Raw genomic sequence first — 26,803 nt, 5'->3', positions numbered from 1 at the left:
GTATATTAATGCTTATTCATATAGCTATCAAACTTTGAATGTCCTACTAATCGTATGGAAACATAACTTAAAATGTACGTCCTTCAACGGCAGATTTTCGTGTGCCAAACATCGATAAATTTCACACCTCTGATTCATAACAAATGATTTGGATCCCGGGCGCGGTCTACTCCTTTTGTTATAATAATTCGATTTTCTGGAAAATAGTCATTCTCTACCAGGGAGTGACAGGTGTGATTTGTATCGTCATACGACGTATTCTGGCAGAGCATGATGAATTCATACAAATATAAATTACGAAACGTGTACGTTTTAAAGGCGATATCTCGCTTCACTTCTAAAGGTAGTACACACATAGTTATATTTTGATTGCTAGGATGTTGACGTATATATATATATATATATATATATATATATATATATATATATATATATATATATATATATATATATATATATATATATTAATAAATGAATATGATAATCAATGAACACCGTATATGAACTTTAACAGTAAGCGGAATACTTAACTGTAACTGCACTTGCCTGCAAATATACCCAGTATTGGAGTGTACGTGGGGTACTTACAGGGTTAGGAAGAACTTTTCAGTTGTTCATTGTGTTTTTTTGTGTTGTTTATTTGGCCGGACAACACCAGGGAGAATAATAATAATTATTTAACATTTATATAGCGCCTAATACAAAGTTTCTAAGCGCTTAACAAAGGAAAATGGGAACAAACAAACAATGAGAAGAAACACAACGTTTTAAGATAACTTTTCATTCTAAAGGGCAGGTACAGCGACAGATAAAGACGATAACCATAGCGAGGCCTAAAAGAAGAAATGAAGATGAAGAGAAGGGAAGTTTAGAAGGTAAGTGTTTGGGATTTATTGTTGGCACTTTGGATGGCAGAATGAGAAGGAAGGGCATTAACCAGAGGAGCCGGTCATAGAGTGCGCACAGTGTTAAATGGTTACCAGGTCATTTCTAGGCACGGTATAATTAGGTGCAAGTTTGTGGGGAGACAGGTAAGCGAGGACCGAAATAATAAGGCAAGTTTAGAAGGCAAGTGTTTGGGTTATATCGAAGGATTTGTTATTTGTTTTGTATGAATGCCCTGAGTCAACTAAAAGTATAAACAGTAACAATGCAGTAAATGAAACATGTACCAACATGACAACCACCGTAGTTGTGTAATTTGTCAAATCCAGATCAATTAGTTAGGCCGATCACAAACAACATGGACATAGGCCTATGTGTGCAACCAACCATCTGATCAAGCCGAAGTACACGTATAACACTGATTAGTAATTGTCAGTGTAAAATGATGAAGAAGGTTAGTATTTCAACCAACTGATCCGATAAAGAATAATAGCAGACACGGTGCATCATATGCACTAATAAACAACTGAGACTCCTGTAAAATAATTACCGTGGTGTTTCTTTCAACCAACTTTACTGTGCCAGGGGCAGTGTCATTCCGCCATCGGTACTTTCCGCCATAGTGCACGTGTGTAGTTAGGTCCATTCTCACATGGTTGATTTTGAATGTCAAAAAAAAATAAACACATGGTTGAGCGCCTGGGGAACTGCCCCCGAGGCCCTGCTCATGCCCTCTTTTCGTCCCGTAGGACACGGCGAGGAGTTAGTTCCATAACTTCCATTGATACCTTCTAAATCAGAAGCGACAATAAGAAGCACAGACAATTAAAAGCGCAGACAATCAGAAACGCAGACTATCAGACAATTAGACCATCAGTCAACGAGTCAATCATTCAACGACACGATGAAACAACAAGACAATGAGACAACCAGTCAAGCAGATACTCAGACACGCAGACAATCAGACACGCAGACGATCAGGCAATCAGACAATCAGGCAATCAGGCAATAAGACAACCAGAAAATGAGACAACCAGAAAATGAGACAAGCAGACACACAGAAAATCATAAACTCAGACAAGCAGACAATCAGTAGCGCATGCAATCAGAATTTCAGACAATCAGACGCGCATATACAATCAGACAATCAGACACGCAGACAATCAGACAAACCAACAATCAGACGCACAGACCATCGCAATCACACAATCAGACACGCAAACAATCATAGAATCAGAAGCACAGACAATCAGAAGCGATGATAATAAACAATCAAAAGCGTAGGCAATGAGAAGCGTAGACAATCAGAAAGGCAGAAGTGCAGACTATGAGACAATCAGAAAATGAGACAACCAGAAAATGAGGCAACCAGAAAATGAGACAACTAGAAAATGAGACAACCAGAAAATGAGACAACCAGAAAATGAGACAACCAGAAAATGAGACAACCAGAAAAAAAGACAACCAGACACGCACACACACACAGACAAGCATACATTCAGACAACCAGAAGCCAATCAGATGACAATCAGACGCCAATCAGATGACAATCAGACGCCAATCAGACGACATTTAGACGCCAATCAGAAGCCAGAAAATCAAACGACAATCAGACAGGCAGACAATCAGATGACAATCACAATCATAAGCGCAGATAGACAAAATCACAAGCGCAGAGACAAAATCACAAGCGCAGAGACAAAATCACAAGCGCAGAGACAAAATCACAAGCCAATGCAGAGACAAAATCACAAGCCAATGCAGAGACAAAATCACAAGCGCAGAGACAAATTCACAAGCCCAGAGACAATCACAAGCGCAGAGACAATCAGACAATCAAACTTTCAGACAATCAGACACACAGACAATCAGACACGCAGATAATCAGACACGCAGACAATCAGACACGCAGACAATCAGAAACTCAGAGTAATGCTTTTCAATCACTGGATTTGATAGGATACATAAGCGTAAGCCCAAGTGTGATGTCATATAACAAGCACACCCTTACTAATCTGTTTTTATTCCGTATATTTTGATATAATTAAACACCTTAGGAAAAGTTGGATCCCTAACCAATCCTAGTGCAAACCAAACAACACATTTTGCTGTTAATGTGCAGTCTATGACGTCCAGCCTACTTGCTTCGAAACTGTGACATTTAGGAATTCTCAATATCTCTAGAACGAGGTTAAAAAATGCACATGGATGCGTAGAATTGTTTTCGCTTTCATCGTTCAAAAATAAGTTTTCCTAAAGAATGTCCTTTCTAATTGTAATGTTAGGCTACTAATAACAGCGCCTCAGCAGTGGCGTAGGAAACTTAAATCTATGGCAGATGTCATTAACTGCCTACAATACAGGCCACTTTCATTGTGTGACAGAAACTACGGCGGCCACGTGAAGCAGCTTTTATCAAATTGTTAATTATTAATTGAAATTCCACAGTATGTGGGGTTCAACGGAATACAAGGAATGGAAAAAAACTTGAATAGTAAGATCTTTTATTTATAGAAACACCATTTACATTATGGATCTATCTATGAATATCTGTGGCTTAGAATACACACGAAACAAAGTAATCTATGAATATTTATGTCTTACAATACTCTTATAGCTAATTTACTTATGAATAAATGTGGCTTACATATACGGAGCGAATAAATTTACCAATATCAGTGGCTAAAAAAAATTTACTTATTTTATTATGGATATTTGTGGCTTACATCACATGCATAATGGATCTATCTATGAATATCTGTGGCATAAAATACCTTGGAAACAGACCATTCTAGGAATATCTGTAGTTATGAAATATATGTGGTATACGAAACAAATTTATGCATATCTGTGGCTTACAACACTTACATTATGTATTATTCTATGAGTATTTGTTGCTTAGAGTACATATAAGACTCATAGTAATCAATGAATATTTAGTTCTGAATAACATATTGATTCTCAATAACGGTGGCTTAGCAACCCTACGAATAGGATTAATATAAGACTATCTGTGGCTTACAAAACTAACAGTTCACTTATTTATGTATGTGGCTAACACCACTTTACATTGTGGATTTATCTATGGATATATGTGACTTAGAATACATACAAATCATATTTATCTATAAAATGTATGGCCTAAATAACATATTAATCTATCAATATCTGTGGCTTAGAATACTAACATAGTTATACTTACTTATGAATATCTGTGGCCTACATTACCACTTTACATTGTGGATTTATCTATGAATATATGTGACTTAGAATACATACGAATCATATTTATCTATGAATATGTATGGCCTAAATAACAGATTAATCTATCAATATCTGTGGCTTAGAATACATACGAATCAAATTTATCTATGAATATGTATGACCTAAATAAGAGATTAATCTATCAATATCTGTGGCTTAGAATACTAACATAGTTATACTTATGAATTTCTGTGGCTTACACCACTTTACATTATGGATTTTTCTATGAATATCTGTTGCTTAGAATAGTAACATAGTTATAATTACTTATGAATATCTGTTGCTTACATCACTTTACATTATGGATTTATCTATGAATAGCTGTGACTTAGAATACATATGAATCATATATATCTATGAATATGTATGGCCTAAATAACGGATTAATCTATCAATATCTGTGGCTTAGAATACTAACATAGTTGTTCTTACTTACGAATATCTGTGGCTTACAGCACTTTACATTATGGATTTATCTATGAATATCTGTGACTTAGAATACATACGAATCATATTTACCTATGAATATATGGCCTAAATAACAGATTAATCTATCAATATCTGTGGCTTAGAATACTAACATAGTTAAACTTACTAATGAATATATGTGGCCTATACCACTTTACATTGTGGATTTATCTATAAATTTCTGTGATTTAGAATAATACGAATCATATTTATCTATGAATATGTATGGACTACATAGTAGATTAATCCATTAATATTAGTGGTTTACAATACTTACGAATAGCCAACACAGCAGTTTAAACTATAACCTAGCTTACTTATGCATATCTTTTGCCTACTTAACTTACATATTTGTTATCTTTAAAAATAGCTTACAAGATCTACATTTAAGATGTATCAATGAATATCTTTAGCCTGCAATACTAACAAATAGCATATGTATCTATGAATATCTGTGGCCTACAACATCAACATATAATAGATATATCTATGAATATCTGTAGCCTGCAACACTAACATAACATATATATCTATGAATATCTGTGGGCTACAACACTAACATAACATATGTATCTAAAAATATATGTGGCCTACAACAAATAGCATAACAGATATATCTATGAATATCTGTGGCCTGCAACACTAACATAACATCTATATCTATGAATATCTGTGGCCTACAACATTAACATATAATAGATATATCAATGAATATCTGTGGCCTACAACACTAAAATAACATATGTATCTAAAAATATCTGTGGCCAACAACATTAACATATTATAGATATATCAAAGAATATCTGTGACCTACAACACTAACATAACATATATATCTATGAATATCTGTGGCCTGCAACACTTACATAACATATGTATCTAAAAATATATGTGGCCTACAGCACTTACATAAGAGATATATTTTGCGACACTAACATAACATCTATATCTATGAATATCTGTGGCCTACAACATTAACATATAATAGATATATCAATGAATATCTGTGGACTACAACACTTACATAAAATATGTATATAAAAATATCTGTGGCCTACAACATTAACATATAATAGATATATCAATGAATATCTGTGGCCTACAAAACTAACATAACATATGTATCTAAAAATATATGTGGCCTACAATACTTACATAACAGATGTATTTTTGAATGTCTGTGGCCTACAACATTAAGATAATACATATATATATATATATATATATATATATATATATATATATATGAATGTATATACTACAACAATAGAACATTTTTTAACATAAATACAAAGAACTTGTGACAATCGTAAAACAACGTTGTGATAAATCGTTAACTTACTGTATATAGACATAGTAAATTCAACTTGACCACGTTTTTATTTTCAGATGCCGATGTAGCTAGTGTAACCGGTTCCAGAATGCATCGGTATTGTCTCTCTTTTGCGAAACCGTCAATACCGCATCGAGAATGGAATCGACATCGGCAGGTATGGAACTGCCGTTCGGTAGTGCGTGTGTACATATAAATACACTGGCTGTATTATCCCTTTCGTGGGCTTACGTTCGCAATGACGAGCTGATGTCTAGAACATTTCTTTGAGATATTTCCTATAGCGAGGCACGGTGTGAATAATAGGGTGAAACGCTTGTACTCAAGCGACATACTTTCCATGAAAGCAGCATTATGTACAGTGTCGCTGAAAACTAGGTCTTTTAATGAAACCGATATTTAAAAAAATTAAAAAATACTGAACTTAAAATGTAATGTAATGTCATAGAAGCGCCTCCAGACACATCATAATGGTCCCCAAAACAAGTTCTTTAACGTGCACTTGCACTAAAAATACAAATTTGAAAAGTGGTGTACAGCAAAACCCTAAATATGTTCTTTTCGCCATTAGCGATGAAGATACAAGTGAGCTACGAGGCATAATAAATAATAAATACTTTAGTGACGGTCTTCAAACTTGAATAACGTGTAGAGTTTGAAATCAAAGTGTAGATGCATCCGCTAAATATTTGTTCTCCCTCAAAGGGTGTGAAGACTCGCGCACAAACGTCTCATGCCGGTAATATGACCTAGTTTCGAATGAGGTGTAACAGAAGTGTTAGACACCACCATCGATCCCAAAAAATACACACACAGCTTGCTACCGTTGGTAAATAGACACTAGTGTACAGTCAATACATACAGCTACGATCAATATCCGCAACACAGTGTATATATCAGCCATGGACATCTCAGGTCTAGATAAGAGATAACAAGGTATCACGTTTCATTACTGTCTGCATTTTGTAGCGACAAGAAGAAAACTTAACTTGCAAGCAACTTTTTCAGAGCGCGGCACGCGGTTTGGGGCGAGTCTTCAATGCCTTTAAAGGAGAACGAAATGTCAGATGTCTTACAATCGCTGGTTTAAGTTGATCCACTTATCCGCGAGATAGGTTATGAGGATTTGTAATGGAAATTGAATTAAGTAAATTAAGCGCTTTTTGCATTGATTACATTTGTTTAATTTCACATTTGTAATTAGTTATATACTTAAAAAATTGCTTAAAAAATTGTTTAAATAATTTCGACGTTTTAAGCATACTTTTTTTGTTATCGATAAAACAGATGGTTTATATTGCCCATACGTAGTTAGTTGGAATTACAAATAGTTATTTATAATTTCGTTGGGATTTGTAATTCATTAAGCTTTGTTTCGTATCCGTTGAATAAATAATTTAAATGGATCTTAAATGCGGTTTCAATGTAGTTAATTAAATTGTTTGAATGCGACTTCTTCCAGTGTTATTAAGACAATCCGGAACATTTAGTACAGTAAAAGTGTACTCACGGTTTTTCTTCTTCATCTGTTCCCTTCCTTCCCCTCGGTCCCCTTACTGTCCCTAGGTACTTACCGTGCACGGACCAGCGAAGTAAAAGATCAGTCGATCACCACGATTGACAAATAGAATCCGACACAACTTAGATTGGAAATAAAGATATCCCTTGAAAGTATAGCCATGGCAAGGGATTTCAAATGGCGCCGTTTGATTGTTTGTGTTCGGTATGGCGTATGGGCAGAGAGCCTCCTTATCCGGGCAGAGGGTTGTCATGCATAAGCAGTTTATTGATATACGCAGGTTCCTTTATGAATCCATCCAGCTTCCGAGAACGCAAGAAAATCCTGTGTATTGATCCGAAAATCCTGCAAATACACACGAGACATATTTATCTATGAATATCTGTGGCTTACACCCCTTCCATAACAGATGTGTCGATGAATATCAGTGGCTTAAAATAAATAAGAAACACGTTAATTTAGCCTATCTATGAATATATGTGGCTGAGAAAACTGACATAGCTAATCTATTATGAATATATGTGCAGGCCTGATTTTTCAGAAAATTTTAACTTGTCCTTCGGACAACCTACACTCAAAATTTGGTTGTCCGGAAAAAAATGGTTGTCCGAATAAAAATGGGAAAAAAGACCAAATTAAATTTTGTAATTTACATAACAAGGTATATTGGCTCCAGAATGTGAAAAAACATTCTTATTCCGTCTTATTCCACGGTTTGAAGGGATGTCTGAACAATCTTTAACATTTATAACTAACACACTGCTAAATATTTTGTAACATTATATCGTTTTTTATGTATGAATATATTTAAAAGTAAAAAGTTAATCAATTATGGAAATAGGTTCTTGATTATAAACTTATTATTCCTTTATTTGCAAATATAATTATCATATTTCACCTAAAATAAATGGATTCGTCCAGGTATTTATTAACGTCTGCTCATTCATACAACCCCACTGAATAGTAGGATTCCCCTTTCTGTCGATATAAGAAAATCAGTAATGTTATTAAAAAAAAAGTTTGCGTCCCATAGAGGCAAGCCCCCCAAAAGTTTGCGTGCCGTAAAAAAAAGCTTGCGTCCTGATCGAACACCAATTGCGTTTATTGCATTACCTACTGTTGCTAGTGTAGTGTAGTATCACTGCCTATACTTGTGAATGTTATACACAATATATAGGGCAGATTGCTCAGTGCCTTAGCTTCGCTGTTTGACAGGGTCGGCCCGGCCCACACCTCCTTTCGCCCACTCTGCCGTTTCAACCAAACCCCCCAGCCCCACCCCTCCTTCATCCGCCCTTGTACTTCCCTGCTCGCCAACTCCGTAGTAGCTCCATGCTTTGACCTTGCAGCGCTTCCAACAACCAACTCTTCAAAAATCACTGTACCTACAGTGTACATATCTCTCGCTAAATTCTTCATATTACACTGTACTAGTGCATGTATATACGCAGGCCTGTTCGAACTTCATTTTCAACTGCACATGCGCAAATCCTCAAAACCGGATCCAACATTTATCCTGTTCTAAAGTACAGTAGTTTACACACGAATGTTGCATCAAAATAAAATTTACTGAAGCACATGGTCAATTGGACCGCGAACAAATTTGCAACAGAAACTACTGTAGTATGAATGCGCATTTTACATTAGCAACTCTTAATGCAGAGAGAAGAAACATACTGTGAGATGAAATATCTTTTTCAGAATCAGGGATTGTTAGCTTCCCACAAAAGTCATAGATTGTCTCAACTCATAACATTTTCTGATCAAACAATGATTACAATATTACGTGATAGTCTCAGAAACAATTCAAGTGCATCTTCGTACAACCAGTGATTGTTGTCAAAATGTACGTAAAAATATGAGACAACAAGGCTTAACGTCATGATATTTGAGTGCACACATAATTTACGATAGCCACAAGGGGCTGCGCAGGGGACGGAAAACGTTGCAAGTAATTGTTCTTAAACAACTGACTTCGTGTTCATTGAGCACTGCAACTGCAAGAATGTTTCCAGACGATCGGGAGGGACTATTAGCCAATCAAATCAAGGGAATTTTGGTAAAGCATCATTGTCTATTTTAAGAATGAAAATCTCCGTAATGGATTGTTGTTAACCCTGTACCTTGCGGTTGATTGTTATGATGTATTTATTTTCAAACAAATTCAATGATCTGTAGGAGTGGGAGAACTTTTGATTCTTGTCAAAAGAAGTTTGTGGTTTTATGAAAAGAAATAATGAAAGATGTTCATTCAAAAATGCGTTTTGTTATGTTTTCCGTTGACCTAGTTGTGAGAGTGTACTTGGGGTTTGTTTCTTAACAACAACAAAAATTTTGTGTCCGCTGGACGCAAGCAATTTAAAGGTTTCCACAAATAATTTAGTCGTCCGTCGGACAACCTCAAATGAGATTTTGGTTGTCCAAAAGAATTTTTAGTCGTCTCGGACAATCGGACGACCGTAAAATTAGAGGCCCTGATGTGTGTGTTACATCACTTGCATAATAGTTATAACTATGAATATATGTGGTTAGAATACTTTTAAAGTGCACTTATTATGAATATCTGTTTTGTAGCTTGCATCACTAAGATACTAGATTTATCATTGAATAACTTTAGAACACATATACGAAACAGACTAGGCCTAATCTAACTTGTAAAAACAATATACTTACAAAATGGGCAGAGAGCCTCCTTATCTGGACAAAGGGTTACCATAAGCAGCTCATTGATCTACGCAGGTTTCGTTATAAATTTTCAACCACTCAGAGAACGCAAGAAAATCTTGTATTTAGTTCCAAAATCCTGAATTTAGTTCCGAAAATCCTGAATTTAGTTTAAAAAATCCTGAGTTTAGTTCCGAAAATCCTGCATTTAGTTCCGAAAATCATGAATGTAGTTCCGAAAATCCTGAATTTAGATCCCAAAATCCTGTAATTAGTTCCGAAAATCCTGAATTTAGTTCCGAAAATCCTGAATTTAGTTCCAAAAATCCTGAATTTAGTTCCAAAAATCCTGAATTTAGTTCCAAAAACCCATATTGTTACACGAGTTAGAATTGTTCGCATTGACTTATACAAGACTATATTCTCCAACAGCATGTTCATGTGGAATAAACGCAATATTGTTTCCGGTTATATTATCTGTCAATGATAAGATCAGGGAGCTGCTACTCTAGCAGCTCCCTGATAAGATATACAATATTGTTCTACTGGAAACTGCGGTAAGGAACATTTGTCCATAAATTGTATTGGTACTAACATGAAGATAATCCAGTACCAAAACTGTGGAGAAGATAAACCATTCCGAAGTGTGCAAATGAAGTTTCTATTTAAGAAAATTAACCCAAAAATAGATCCTGTGTAACAAACAACTTGTTCCACACTCAACCCTATCGTCCCATCGAAGGTAGTGGTGAAGTTAACGTCTGCTAACGTCTGCATATAAAGATTATTCACTGAAAGCCGACGTACAGTGTACACAGACAGGCCTGCACGTGTTTATCTTTTCCGTATGGGAGTATAGCTGTTAATTTAAATATCAATGTAGCAGTTAAATTCATGCATACTTTGATGAATAGATGATGAACGCACACGTTGGTGAAGACATTGTGATTATCTGAATCCAGGAGGTATTCTTACCTCTGTCTGTTACTGTATACATGCGCTCAGTTAATCCGACCACTGAAAAACAAAAACAAAAAGAGGAAATCCTTTTATAACAGTTTGAATGAAATGAATCATGCCTAAGACTGAACGAATACCAAAGTTCCGCTTCAAGGAAAAGAGGACAATAAAAAACTATAACAAGATTGTTTGAATGAATAAGTTTTTATATTGGTAATTTTGTATTTTACACGAATAAATTGTGAGCGGAAAACAAACTAACATTCCCGTACCATTATGAATATCCCGGCACACTTTATTCATCTCGTATAATTAACGATCAAGTTATATGTAATTCTGAAATTCTGGCACAGATTTGAATAGATTAGTCTTACATACATACATTTGATCAGAATTTCTTTAGTTGTATTTGCCTCTGACGTCACGACAGATAACGACGAGTTATGGTAAAGATATGACTGTAAGACCGACAATACCTGTATGGTGACGTCACACATTTCTCATATGAAATTTTTGACTTCGAAAACTTGATGGAACCAATCAAATATATTTATTAAATCTATTGAGATCGGTTAAGAACTTGATGAAAGTTAAATTGAAACTTACGGATGCGGTTAAACTAGAATAGAATAATTCCCGTAAATGTATGTTTGTTTTCTCCTTACAGGAACAATTAAAGATATCAGAAGACATTTTGGTGGCTACTAGGTCATGTTTGGGAAGCAGACGACACACTTCGACTGAATTATTTTGAAGAATATACATACACGGAACACAACAAATTATTTTAATTTACCTCTGATTTCTCTCTCCGTTGGATGACGAAGAAATTTCGGATTTCTTCACAATGACGTCATTAGCACAAACAGGTGCACTGTATGCACTATCTTACACTAAGTGTGACGCTTAAGCCAGTTTCGTATTTATAATCGTGTATAGTCTCATAATTCATACCAGTATATTGGCTTATGTTTTTATATGTGGATATTTTTTTCCATTTAAAAAGAGAACGGTTAAGATTTATCATTTGAACAAATCTGGAGTAGCCTTCCTCAAAATCAAATTTGTTTTTTCTTTGTCATTCATGCAAATGCTTTACTAGACTGTGTTTACTGGTCTTTACCATAACAAAATACTAACATATAAATTTGACTGTTTATTGGTCCCAAAGATTTGTAAATATCAGTCTTAATCATTTATTGATGATCACAACAGTCCTGATGACTGCCAGGATTCAAAATAATATTTGTGCAAATCGAGGTCATTCCTCTATACGTGTGTGTGTCTGCCGTGAAGGTATTATAGGCTTATTATCAGTGCCGGATTACCCGATAAGAAGATGAGGCGAGGACCAAAGCGACAGGAGTTGCCAAGGCCCATTGTCTCAAGGTCAAGAGGGCCCCATAGGTCCTCTAGGGTTTCTTCGTGAAAAATACTCCACAAGATGTACAAAGTTTCCGTTTTGTTTTTTTGGGCCTGTCAAAAGCGGTGGATGTGGCAAGCATATGTGGTCTATTGCATGGATAGAAGGATAACACGTTTGTTCTAATTAGGTAACAGCCGTACATTTATCATAGAAAGACAAATATAGCTTGAAATGTATTGTTGTTATGTCATAGAGAGACAACTCCAACTCTAACCTCAGTATTGCTAGAAATAATACATTCGGACCCTCTATAGAGCCTGTCTGACAAAGACAATACGAAGCTGTGACCAATTACTGTGAAATAAATCATCGAACCTATACCAGGGCTTTACTACTCGAGTCCAATTCCTGGACTCGGATTTGAATCTTCTGGAATCCACTACATTCGCTTTGAAGTTGCGGTGTTATTGTAGAAGTTTTTCGTGGCTCGAGGATAACTATTTAGTGTTTCATTCGAAAAAAGGGTGATCCTTTAAGCCAATAGTCAAATGACTTTCTCGAGATATTAAAAATGCAAGAATCTAACAAAATATGTTATGCTTTATTATATTTGCGTGCAGAGAATGTTAAAGTTAAACAAATGCAGCAATCATTTCAGTGGCTCTTGTGAAAGGTCTGCATTACTCGTATTACTCCGGGTCTACAAATTATGCGAAATAAGTGTACGATATTGGAAAGATCAATTTATTTTCACTTAATCTTAAATTAAAATGGTGCTGTACTGTAGCCTAAAGGGGCCTTCTAACAGATCATCTCGAGTTATAAACAGGTGTACAAGTTGAAATGGGAATTGCACAAGTATGCACGCTAGTTTATTTTAATAGTGGTTAACTTGGGTGCCCGGCACCAATGATTACATGGGAGGGTGGGGGGGGGGGGGTGGGCTAAAGTGAGTAATTGCGATACCGCATTAGGGCAATGAGATTCGATTCACACATTTTCAGGACGGTATTTAGCCGGTCACCTTTGAACGAAATGTGCTGTGTGCACCGCTTTTTTAATTTATTTTTTGTTGTTGCTTGAGGCTTATAAGGCTTCCCCTCTCAACTCTGAGGCGTCACTCCGCTATGTCTATCATCTGTAAACCTCATTGGACATTACGTAACGTAACGTCAAGTTCTTACTTAATGAAGGCAACGTACCGTAATAAACAAATGATCACGTTAAAATCGATCTCCAGTGACGTCTATGATCAGAAAGGACAGAAGAAAAAATTATATCATAAATCGACTGGACTATATCGATTATTACGTCACCCAATGTAATTACACGTACACTGGTCTTCATAAATTGTGTGAAGGAAAGCACCTCCAAAATATGAAATGGAAAACGAAAACCCAAACTAGAAATAGAAATAGAAATTGCAACAGCAAACGAACAAATGTAGCCTATACCTGTCATTTGCGCAAAGGAGGGTGTACACAATAATTTCATTTACTTTTTTTGTGCAAATTGTAGAGCCAATGGTAATTGGTTACCTCGTCATTTCGAATACATTTTTCTTTTTGTGATAAAACGTCTATCGCCATGGCGAAAGCGATAAATAGTTAAAACTCTGAAAGAATAATTCTTTATATCGAACTTTCGGAGGCTCTTCTTCTTTCTTTTTTTTCTGATGTTTAAGATGTGATTTATTTGTTAATTTGACAGAATTCGAATTTCATTCAATATCGTTGCATGGAAACTTGATATCGGTAACTCGTGTGAATCTTTAAAAATGAAAACGTGAGTGACTGTAGAGGTGTTAGCTGAAGCGATGACCTCGATTATATAGTTCTCAAGTATATATTTTCTCAACACACGTGCGTGCTGTAATTACAAACACCAAATCTATCGCATAACGTCAACAAAAAGAAGACGAAAAAACACGTTTCAACGTAGAATGCTACTAGAATACTCTGGAGGTGTCACCGATTGGCAAACTGGGATCCCTACTCAAGTCGTCAAGTTGATGTAACGTACATATGTTGATGCGCTTGCGTGGTGACATGCTCAGTCGAACCAAAACTCGTAATTCGTCTTATGTTGCCACAGTTTCAGTTGCAGTTTACTTTATTCCAATATAAATAGCATAAAATACAATTCATTCATACTTAGTAAAGATTCCTAAATCCTATTGGTCCATTCAAGTCAGCTGACCGTGGTTAATCCTGTGAGTAACGCACGGTAAAATTACGGGGCATCACTTTAATAAATGTTTGGTTATATGTAACCAAAAATGTTTTGTTTTATGATTTTTCCCCCACACAAATGGAAGTGTATGAATGAAGGGGGTTAATCAACGGTCTAGCGTGCGTTACTCAAATGATTAATGCACTCCGGGTGTTAATGCTATCGCTGGATCGCATTAATCCTGTGAGTAAAGCACGCTAGACCGTCGATTAACCCCTTATTTATAAATAGGAGAGTATAAAATGTTATGATACAAAAATTACACAATCAAAAGTAACACAATCAACAGTTTTGAAAATTTAAGTTAAACTGGGAATGATAAGGAAATATCAAAAAGTGGTCTATTCAATGCCGGTATTAATTCTATTTCATGCCGCTAATAATTCTATTTAATGCCCGTATTAATTCCATTTAATGCCCGTATTAATTCTGTTTAAATTAATGTCCGTATTAATTCTATTTAATACCGGCATATAATGCTACGTGGTCATTGGCTGAGAATTAATGTATTAAATAGAATTAATACAGGTAATTATTTTAATTCGTATGGACATTATATCAGCAATTATTTCCCGTATGGCCTACCATATCCGCACATAGCTGGCATCACTGCTAGAATAGTTTGCGTGTTTGTGTGTATTGTTTTAGCTCTGGGGGTCTGTTTGATCTAATTTCTTTGATGTGTATAGTGAATTGTTGAAGTTGCACATGCTATTTTATTCCTTTGTTTCCGTCTCCCCATGGAGGTAAAACAGAACTGTCCAGCTCTCGTGACAATAGTCTGGTTCCTTCGTAGCTATGTGGAATGTTCGAGCCACGCTAAGATCCGAGAATTCGAGTCAGTATTTGTAATAAGTTAGCGCACTAAGAGTGTGTAATGTTTTCGGTGCTAGCCGCTGCCCAGTGAGGTCCGTTGGCCAGTTCGTTAAAAGTAAGTTAACTGTTCTATACGTTTATGCAAGTCCGAGAATAAATATAGTTCTATAGTAAAGCCCTGGTATAGGTTCGATGATTTATTTCACAGTAATTGGTCACAGCTTCATATTGTCTTTGTCAGACAGGCTCTATAGAGGGTCCGAATGTATTATTTCTAGCAATACTGAGGTTAGAGTTGGGGTTGTCTCTCTCTATGACATAAAAACAATACATTTCAAAGCTATATTTGTCTTTTTATGATAAATGTACGGCTGTTACCTAATTAGAACAAACGTGTTATTCTTCTATCCATGCAATAGACCACATATGCTTGCCACATCCAGCACTTTTGACAGGCCCCAAAAAACAAAACGGAAACTTTGTACATCTTGTGGAGTGTTTTTCACGAAGAAACCCTAGAGGACCTATGGGGCCCTCTTGACATTGAGACAATGGGCCTTGGCAACTCCGGTCGCTTTGGTCCTCGCCTCATCTTCTTATCGGGTAATCCGGCACTGATAATAAACATGTGATACCTTCACATCAGACACACACACGTATAGAGGAATGACCTCGATTTGCACAAATATATTATTATGAATCCTGGCAGTCATCTGGACTGTTGTGATCATCAATAAATGATTAAGACTGATATTTACAAATCTTTGGGACCAATAAACAGTCAAATTTATATTTTGGTATCTTGTTATGGTAAAGACCAGTAAACACAGTCTAGTAAAGCATTTGCGTGAATGACAAAGAAAAAACAAATTTGATTTTGAAGAAGGCTACTCCAGATTTGTTCAAATGATAAATCTTAACCGTTCTCTTTTTAAATGAAAAAAATATCCAAACATAAAAACATAAGCCAATATACTGGTATGAATTATGAGACTATACACGATTATTAATACGAAACTGGCTTAAGCGTCACACTTAGTGTAAGATATTGCATACAGTGCACCTGTTTGTGCTAATGACGTCATTGTGAGGAAATCAGAAATTTCTTCGTCATCCAACGGAGAGAGAAATCAGAGGTAAATTAAAATAATTTGTTGTGTTCCGTGTATGTATATTCTTCAAAATAATTCAGTCGAAGTGTGTTGTCTGCTTCCCAAACATGACCTAGTATATAGCCACCAAAATGTCTTCTGAAATCTTTAATTGTTCCTGTAAGGAGAAAACAAACATACATTTACGGGAATTATTCTATTCTAGTTTAACCGCATCCGTAAGTTTCAATTTAACTTTCATCAAGTTCTTAACCGATCTCAATAGATTTAATAAATATATTTGATTGGTTCCATCAAATTTTCGAAGTCAAAAATTTCATATGAGAAATGTGTGACGTCACCATACAGGTATTGTCGGTCTTACAGTCATATCTTTACCATAACTCGTCGTTATCTGTCGTGATGTCAGAGGCAAATACAACTAAAGAAATTCTGATCAAATGTATGTATGTAAGACTAATCTATTCAAATCTGTGCCAGAATTTCGGAATTATATATAACTTGATCGTTAATTATACGAGATGAATAAAGTGTGCCGGGATATTCATAATGGTACGGGAATGTTAGTTTGTTTTCCGCTCACAATTTATTCGTGTAAAATACAAAATTACCAATTTAAAACTTATTCATTCAAACAATCTTGTTTTAGTTTTGTTTGTCCTCTTTTCCTTGAAGCGGAACTTTGGTATCATTCAGTCTTAGGCATGATGCATTCATTCAAACTGTTATAAAAGGATTTCCTCTTTTTGTTTTTGTTTTTCAGTGGTCGGATTAACTGAGCGCATGTATACAGTAACATACAGAGGTAAGAATACCTCCTGGATTCAGATTATCACAATGTCTTCACCAACGTGTGCGTTCATCATCTATTCATCAAAGTATGCATGAATTTAACTCCTACATTGTTATTTAAATTAACAGCTATACTCCCATACGGAAAAAGTAAAACACGTGCAGGCCTGTCTGTGTACACTGTACGTCGGCTTTCAGTGAATAATCTTTATATGCAGACGATAGCAGACGTTAACTTCACCACTTACCTTCAATGGGACAATAGCGTTGAGTGTGGAACAAGTTGTTTGTTACACAGGATCTATTTTTGGGTTAATTTTCTTAAATAGAAACTTCATTTGCACACTTCGGAATGGTTTATCTTCTCCACAGTTTTGGTACTGGATTATCTTCATGTTAGTACCAATACAACTTAAGGACAAATGTTCCTTACCGCGGTTTCCAGTAGAACAATATTATATATCTTATCATTGACAGATAATATAACCGGAAACAATATTGCGTTTATTCCACATGAACATGCTGGTGGAGAATATAGTCTTGTATAAGTCAATGCGAACAATTCTAACTCGTGTAACAATATGGGTTTTTGGAACTAAATTCAGGATTTTTGGAACTAAATTCATGATTTTCGGAACTAAATTCATGATTTTCGGAACTAATTACAGGATTATTGGATCTAAATTCAGGATTTTCGGAACTACATTCATGATTTTCGGAACAACATTCATGATTTTCGGAACTAAATGCAGGATTTTCGGAACTAAACTCAGGATTTTTTTAACTAAATTCAGGATTTTCGGAACTAAATTCAGGATTTTGGAAACTTAATACAAGATTTTCTTGCGTTCTCGGAGTGGTTAAAAATTTATAACGAAACCTGCGTAGATCAATGAGCTGCTTATGGCAACCCTTTGTCCAGATAAGGAGGCTCTCTGCCCATTTTGTAAGTATATTGTTTTTACAAGTAGATTAGACCTAGTCTGTTTCGTATATGTGTTCTAAAGTTTTTCAATGATAAATCTAGTATCTTAGTGATGCAAGCTAAAAAACAGATATTCATAATAAGTGCACTTTAAAAGTATTCTAACCACATATATTCATAGTTATATTATGCATGTGATGTAACACACACATCAGGGCTGAAATTTTACGGTCGTCCGATTGTCCGAGACGACTAAAAATTCTTTTGGACAACCAAAATCGCATTTGAGGTTGTCCGACGGACGACTAAATTATTTGTGGAAATCTTTAAATTGATTGCGTCCAGCGGACACAATTACACAAACAACAGTTATCACCACCTCATTTTACTTAAAACTGTATCCTTAAAGATAGATCCACATGCCAGAATAACATAGGACGGCGGTTATGATGTCCTGGGCTCATCACTAGCAATGGAATACTAGGAAAATAGGCTACTATCCACTTTGCAACATTAGCATTAAATTGAGAACTGCATGCACAGACTAATATGGAAGTATTACACAAACGTAAAGGTATTTGGAGGTGGGAGGAAGGGGGAGAAGGGAGGGTTGCTTTTCACGGCAATTTTTCGGGAAAACCAATTACACTATTTGACTGGAGCACTAAAATAATACAAGCAAGAACAATGTTTGCCATATGCCTCTAAGATACCGGAAATGACACTTACAGACATTAAAAGTTGCTTAAAATGCACTAATTTGATAAATTATAAAATTAATTGAATTAATACGAGCATGAAATATAATTAATACGGGTATTAAATATAATTAATGCGGGCATTAAATAGAATTACTACGGGTATTACATAGAATTAATACGGGCATTAAAAGGACCATATTTGTTTAGTTGGCACTGCAACTTTAGTTGCGGAACGTGTAATATGCAATGATATTAACAAGTTTCCAGCTATTGTGCCGGGGCGTGAAGCTTCCCCGTTAGTTCATCCAGAGACACTGATGCGAAATTGTACTTGTCTTCATTCAGGCGTCTTCCAAGCTTTGAATAGCGTAATGTTCTTCGAAGATTAACAAACCGGTTCAAAGCATTGCGAACTGGTAAAACATCGGATTGTGTGGGAGTGGGAGTCAACATTTGTCAATAACCTACAAGTATCATTCGCTTCTCGACGAAATTCACGCAGATATTGTACTTTGTCTGTAATGCGTGCCATTGCGTTGTACTTTGCATTCTACACAGGGGGAGGAAGCTTCCAAAAAGTGGGGGGGGGGCATAAAATCAGAGGGGCACTATCTCATTCCACGACCACCACTCGTTATGCTATAAACCGATACACACCGGCCATATCACTTAAATATATATGATGTGTATATGCTTGCTTAAGGGCACATTCGCCATTCTGGGGGGGGGGAATGGGGGGTGGGCACGTGTCCCCATAGGCCTCCGGCTTCCACCCCCTGTTCCTACAGCAGAAATTACTGCGCTGCTTTCACGCTACAGCAAGAGGGATTACCACTAGCTCAGAGCATGATAACAGCTTCAAAATTCGGTAATGTGATTGGTCTATTTAATGCCGGTATTAATTCTATTTCATGCCGCTATTAATTCTATTTAATGCCCGTATTAATTCTATTTAAATTAATGTCCGTATTTATTCTATTTAATACCGGCATATAATGCTACATGGTCATTGGCTGAGAATTAATGCCGGTATTAAATAGAATTAATACCGGTAATCATTTTAATTCGTATGGACATTATATCAGCAATTATTTCCCGTATGGCCTACCATATCCGCACATAGCTGGCATCACTGCTGGAATAGTTTGCGTGTTTGTGTGTATTGTTTTAGCTCTGGGGGTCTGTTTGATCTAATTTCTTTGATGTGTATAGTGAATTGTTGAAGTTGCACATGCTATTTTATTCCTTTGTTTCCGTCTCCCCATGGAGGTAAAACAGAACTGTCCAGCTCTCGTGACAATAGTCTGGTTCCTTCGTAGCTATGTGGAATGTTCAAGCCACGCTAAGATCCGAGAATTCGAGTCAGTATTTGTAATAAGTTAGCGCGCTAAGAGTGTGTAATGTTTTCGGTGTTAGCCGCTGCCCAGTGAGGTCCGTTGGCCAGTTCGTTAAAAGTAAGTTAACTGTTCTATACGTTTATGCAAGTCCGAGAATAAATATAGTCCTACTACCATTATCATCATTCTGTAAGTCTTGTAAGTAACATGATTGCACGACAGGTTCTGTAACTCTTTTCGTGGAAATTTGGTTCATTGGTTGGGACATCACTTAAAGAGAGCGGGAGTGGGCGTAGAATATGAGGGAACATTTTGACTGCCTGCTCTTGTTTATTTCACTAAGGTTGCACCAGCCTCAGTGTCACACTATGTAACAATAATGTAACCCTCCCCCATGTGGTAAACGCATGAAAATGGCAAATCATTTCGAGTAACTGCGAGTGAACATAGTTCCAGATCTTCTAGGCCACTGAGATCTTCTCTTGATTATATGAAATAGAAAAAATATGTATGTGATTTTAGCGTAATAACAGACCAAGAGCTTTACTTTGGTTACATCTTTGGGCGGGACGATGGGAGGAGAATGACTGAGTTCGGGGGGGGGGGGGGGTAAGTGAAGTGTCAAGAACAGTGAGCTCTCAGATAATATGATGAAATGTGGCCGTAGAGTCGCGTTTATCCGTCATCCCCGTGACTGAAGTATATTTGAGGGCGTTGTGGTCAAGTTTCTGTAGATTATTTGATTGCCCTTAAAAATAGCCGTGAAATTTCTCTTGATTATTTGATGGCCCTTAAAAAGATCCGTCAAATTTCTGTGGACTATTAATGGCCCTTAAAAAGGCCGTTGAAAAACATATAAAGAAATCTTTCTGCTATTTGATGGCCCTTAAAAAGAGCCGTGAAATTTCTCTCGATTATATGATGGCCCTTAAAAAGATCCGTCAAATTTCTATTGATTATTTGATGGTCCTTAAAAGAGCCGTGAAATTTCTCTCGATTATATGATGGCCCTTAAAAAGATCCGTCAAATATCTCTCGATAATATGATGGCTCTTAAAAAGATCCGTCAAATTTCTATTGATTATTTGATGGCCCTTAAAAGAGCCATGAAATTTCTCTCGATTTATAATGGCCCTTAAAGAGATCCGTCAAATTTCTCTCGATTATATGATGGCCCTTAAAGAGAGTCGTCAAATTTCTCTCGAATATTTGACGGCCCTTAAAAGAGCCGTGAAATTTCTCTCGATTATATGATGGCTCTTAAAAAGATCCGTCAAATTTCTATTGATTATTTGATGGCCCTTAAAAGAGCCGTGAAATTTCTCTCGATTATATGATGGCCCTTAAAAAGATCCGTCAAATTTCTCTCGATTATATGATGGCCCTTAAAGAGAGTCGTCAAATTTCTCTCGATTATTTGATGGCCCTTAAAAGAGCCGTCAAATTTCTCTCGATTGTATGATGGCCCTTAAAAAGATTCGTCAAATTTCTCTCGATTATTTGATGGCCCTTAAAAGAGCCGTCACATTTTTCTTTATTATTTGAGTCAGTATTTGTAATAAGTTAGCGCAGTAAGAGTGTGTAATGTTTTCGGTGTTAGCCGCTGCCCAGTGAGGTCAGTTGGCCAGTTCGTTTAAAGTAAGTTAACTGTTCTATACGTTTATGCAAGTCCGAGAATAAATATAGTCCTACTACCATTATCATCATTCTGTAAGTCTTGTAAGTAACATGATTGCACGACAGGTTCTGTAACTCTTTTCGTGGAAATTTGGTTCATTGGTTGCGGGACATCACTTAAAGAGAGCGGGAGTGGGCGTAGAATATGAGGGAACATTTTGACTGCCTGCTCTTGTTTATTTCACTAAGGTTGCACCAGCCTCAGTGTCACACTAAGTAACAATAATGTAACCCTTCCCCCCTGTGGTAAACGCATTAAAATAGCAAATCATTTCGAGTAACTGCGAGTGAATATAGTTCCAGATCTTCTAGGCCACTGAGATCTTCTCTTGATTATATGAAATAGAAAAAATATGTATGTGATTTTAGCGTAATAACAGACCAAGAGCTTTACTTTGGTTACATCTTTGGGCGGGAAGATGGGAGGAGTATGATTGAGTTCGGGGGGGGGGGGGGTAAGTGAAGTGTCAAGAACAGTGAGCTCTCAGATAATATGATGAAATGTGGCCGTAGAGTCGCGTTTATCCGACATCCGCGTTTATCCGACATTGTGGTCAAGTGGTTAAGGCAGCGGACTTGTGATCTAAGGATTACAGGTTCGAGTCCTGGCCTGATCATTGCGTTGTGTCATTGGGCAAGGCGCTTTATCTTCATTGCCTCTCTTCACCCAGGTGTATACATGGGGACTTGCGAGGTAACTTGTAAATATAGTTGCGTGCGCCGGTGTGTGGCTGCACCCTATGAAAAGTCCCCCGGGGGGAACGTACGTGGCTTTGGTGCCCCAGGAGAGATTGACTGAATTGTGCACACTTTGGTGTGTAGGTGTGACACGTTACCAATGACCAGGGTTAAGCTGTAAAGTCGTGTGAGAGGGCCTATAGGCCCCGAACAACACTGCAAACCTAACTATTAATAATAAATAATATATTTCAGTAAATTATGAATGTATTTGCTTCATGATTGTTGTTGGTATCATACCAAATATGTTTAATAAGCTGTAATTGTCCAATGCAAACGAATTACATTGATATAACCATTCAGGAAGCTCAGCAAAGAAAACAATTAAAACTTTAAATGTAGGGAAACAAGCTTTTATCGAACCAACTTGTACAACTATTGAACTATAAATATATGAACCAATATAAGTTAAAATGAATGCATGAATGAACAAATTAAAGCAATAAGTGAATGCTGCAATGAAATATTAAGCATAGGAAATGCAGAAAGTATTCCTACTTAGAGAAACTATAACCCTGCTCGAATTTGAAAGGTTACAATACACTTGGACTAAAATAACTACACATGTGGTGAAAATGTTCAATTTCTCCTAAAAACTAGGAACCCCTTTCTATTCTCATGCATGTATTAGTTTAAAACGTTCTACGGATGATTTCATTGAACCAGCTTGGAGAAAGCAATTTTTAATTGACTACGGGAAAACCGTGGATCATTATTTCTACACACACATGATTTTTCTAGACATAACTATTTCAACAGATTTTAATTCTTGTAGCATACAACTAGACAGGAAGGATTATGTCTGTAAAAGAGCATATGCCCTGACAGCTATTAGGAATTAAAACACTGTTGCACCACTATTGCAGCCTGATGAAAATAACGAGGTCACGGTCCAGCTTCCTTCACACTACTAATACGCATAGTTTTACATTAGGATTTAAATTATGTCAGGACTCGGTTGCATGTACATGTACACACCCACACAAATGTGTGCCGGCGAAAAACAAGTTATATTTGGATAATATTCACGGAAGCTCAGCTAGCTTAAATTTAGGAAAATATGATAAACTGAAGAGAGTTTTTGTTCAAATTTCTTATGTACATATCTCTTTGAAAATATGAATGCATCAATAAATATATTAAAGAAATGATTTATTAAGCGTAAAAAAGACCGAATATCAATACTTTGATAAACTATTAAGCCTTCAAAGATTTAAAATGGGTGTAATAAATATCTCCATCATGGCAACGTACTGTTGCTGAAATTACTACAGATGTGGTAAAATCATGAAACCCTCCTGGACTAAAAACCCAATCAATTCAATTTAGGGATTTTGTTAGTTCATACACCAGACAAGTGGTAAACTGGTTTCAATTGATTGGGAAAACCATGGAAGGGTTCATAACTTTATTTACGTGAATTTACGTGATTTTAATAACATGAACACTCTATATACGTAATTTTTTGGGGAATACATATTTTCAAAAGTTTATTAATAGAGGTAATTCAGTTTGCCAACATTTTGGGTACTATCGTTGCATGCGTGCATGCCTGTTCCATCATTTTAGCATACATACAATAGCACAGGAGGTATGACGTTCTGTGAAAGAGCATATGCCCCAAGATATATAGTGTAGTAACAAAACAGTTATGCAGGTCTATTGTCCGCTGATTGTCCACCTTCCCCTCTGATACATATAGCATTACGTCCATCTTCTTTCGTCATCACAGTCATGGCTGTCCTACGTTTTCATTCATCTTCATCGTATTCATTCGTCTAACCCTGTCGTTTTCCGCCTTTAATCGTTTTGACTTAATCGTCGTGCAGTCTTCATTAATGAATTTGCTTGCGCAGTCTTCCTTCATCTTTTATCATCAACGTCCTAGAACCTCATCCACCTTCATCCGACTCAATCATCCTTGATTTGTAAACTCCCCTTGTTCTTCATCAGTCTTCATCCATCTTTTATCATCGTTTTCCTGCAACCTCATCTATCTTCATCCCACTCGATCATCCATCTTCTTAAGATGTCGTAGTCCTGCATCTTAATCCATCTTCTTATGCATCTGAAACAACAAGACTACTAAAACAATTAGAACATATCAAATACATAGCCCACCCACTAATCCTGGGGCCCCTTACGTCGTCACCCTCCTACGTCTAAATCTGTCTTCTGCATCTGAAACAACAAGGCTAGAAAAACAGTAAGAACATATCAAATACATAACCCACCCACTAATCCTGGGACCCCCCCCCCCTCTTCTTCTGGTCGCATCTTCCAGCGTCTTAATCTACCTCCTTCCGCCTGTATCCACCTTCCACAGACATCACCCTTCTTCTTACGTCGTCACCGAACTACGTCTAAATCTATCTTCTGCATCTGAAACAACAAGGCTAGAAAAACAGTAAGAACATATCAAATACATAACCCACCCACTACCCCTGGGACCCTCCCTCCCGGCTATTCATCTGGTGGCATCTTCCAGCGTCTTAATCTACCTCCTTCCGTCTGTATCCGCCTTCCACAGACATCACCCACTAATCCTTACGTCGTCACCGAACTACGTCTAAATCTGTCTTCTGCATCTGAAACAACAAGGCTAGAAAAACAGTAAGAACATATCAAATACATAACCCACCCACTAATCCTGGGACCCCCCTCTTCTTCTGGTGGCATCTTCCAGCGTCTTAATTTACCTCCTTCCGTCTGTATCCGCCTTCCACAGACATCACCCACTAATCCTTACGTCGTCACCGAACTACGTCTAAATCTGTCTTCTGCATCTGAAACAACAAGGCTAGAAAAACAGTAAGAACATATCAAATACATAACCCACCCACTAATCCTGGGACCCCCCTCTTCTTCTGGTGGCATCTTCCAGCGTCTTAATTTACCTCCTTCCACCTGTATCCACCTTCCACAGACATCACCCTTCTTCTTACGTCGTCATCATCCTAAGTCTAAATCTGTCTTCTGCATCTGAAACAACAAGGCTAAAAAAACAGTAAGAACATATCAAATACATAACCCACCCACTACCCCTGGGACCCTCCCTCCCGGCTATTCATCTGGTGGCATCTTCCAGCGTCTTAATCTACCTCCTTCCGTCTGTATCCGCCTTCCACAGACATCACCCACTAATCCTTACGTCGTCACCGAACTACGTCTAAATCTGTCTTCTGCATCTGAAACAACAAGGCTAGAAAAACAGTAAGAACATATCAAATACATAACCCACCCACTAATCCTGGGACCCCCCTCTTCTTCTGGTGGCATCTTCCAGCGTCTTAATTTACCTCCTTCCACCTGTATCCACCTTCCACAGACATCACCCTTCTTCTTACGTCGTCATCATCCTAAGTCTAAATCTGTCTTCTGCATCTGAAACAACAAGGCTAAAAAAACAGTAAGAACATATCAAATACATAACCCACACACTACCCCTGGGAGCCCCCCCCCCCTATTCATCTGGTGGCATCTTCCAGCGTCTTAATCTACCTCCTTCCGTCTGTATCCACCTTCCACAGACATCACCCTTCTTCTTACGTCGTCGTCATCCTAAGTCTAAATCTGTCTTCTGCATCTGAAACAACAAGGCTATAAAAACAGTAAGAACATTTCAAATACATAACCCACCCACTAATCCTGGGACCCCCCTCTTTTTCTGGTGGCATCTTCCAGCGTCTTAATCTACCTCCTTCCGCCTGTATCCACCTTCCACAGACATCACCCTCCTTCTTGCGTCGTCACCCTCCTAAGTCTTAATCTGTCTTCTGCATTTGAAACAACAAGGCTAGAAAAACAGTAAGAACATATCAAATACATAAGCCACCCACTAATCCTGGGACCCCCCCCCCCCTCTTCTTCTGGTGGCATCGTCCAGCATCTTAATTCACCTCCTATCGTCTGCATCCACCTTCCACAGACATCATCCTTCTTCTTAAGTGTCATCGTACTGCATCTTAATATGCTTCTGCATTTGAAAAAACAAGGCTAGAAAAACAGTTAGAA

The 26,803-nt window shown here is 37.0% G+C and overlaps 2 protein-coding genes across 2 annotated transcripts in view; one reads left to right on the top strand and one right to left on the bottom strand.

The window, feature by feature from the left end:
• LOC139959974 (uncharacterized) overlaps positions 1–10,894 on the bottom strand; it is a 132,900-nt gene extending 122,006 nt beyond the window's left edge. Inside the window, exons 1-3 of the mRNA XM_071957935.1 lie at positions 10,143–10,894; positions 8,368–8,447; positions 7,461–7,814 (exon numbers count right to left, since the gene is read on the bottom strand). Coding sequence (XP_071814036.1) covers positions 7,461–7,476 — 16 coding nt within the window. The 5' untranslated portion in view covers positions 7,477–7,814; positions 8,368–8,447; positions 10,143–10,894. The remainder of the gene's footprint in view (positions 1–7,460; positions 7,815–8,367; positions 8,448–10,142) is intronic.
• Positions 251–13,150, top strand: LOC139959988 (uncharacterized). The gene is made up of 4 exons (XM_071957969.1): positions 251–343; positions 792–875; positions 6,007–6,107; positions 11,761–13,150. The coding sequence occupies exons 1-4, from the start codon at positions 271–273 to the stop codon at positions 11,845–11,847; spliced, it is 345 nt and encodes a 114-aa protein (XP_071814070.1). The 5' UTR covers positions 251–270; the 3' UTR covers positions 11,848–13,150.
• Positions 13,151–26,803: the final 13,653 nt, after the last annotated feature.

Source organism: Apostichopus japonicus, chromosome 19 (genome assembly GCF_037975245.1).
Source record: "Apostichopus japonicus isolate 1M-3 chromosome 19, ASM3797524v1, whole genome shotgun sequence".
Lineage (NCBI taxonomy): Eukaryota > Metazoa > Echinodermata > Holothuroidea > Aspidochirotida > Stichopodidae > Apostichopus > Apostichopus japonicus.
Note: the sequence above shows the minus strand (reverse complement) of the source record. Positions and strands in the feature narration are given on the sequence as shown.

Bases quoted from the DNA above. Each gene is read 5' to 3' on its own strand.
- LOC139959988 (XM_071957969.1), top strand. From the start codon at position 271: ATGATGAATTCATACAAATATAAATTACGAAACGTGTACGTTTTAAAG. The intron at 344-791 runs GTAGTACACACA...TTCATTCTAAAG, and splicing joins ATCTCGCTTCACTTCTAAAG to GGCAGGTACAGCGACAGATA. The intron at 876-6,006 runs GTAAGTGTTTGG...TTTTATTTTCAG, and splicing joins AGAGAAGGGAAGTTTAGAAG to ATGCCGATGTAGCTAGTGTA.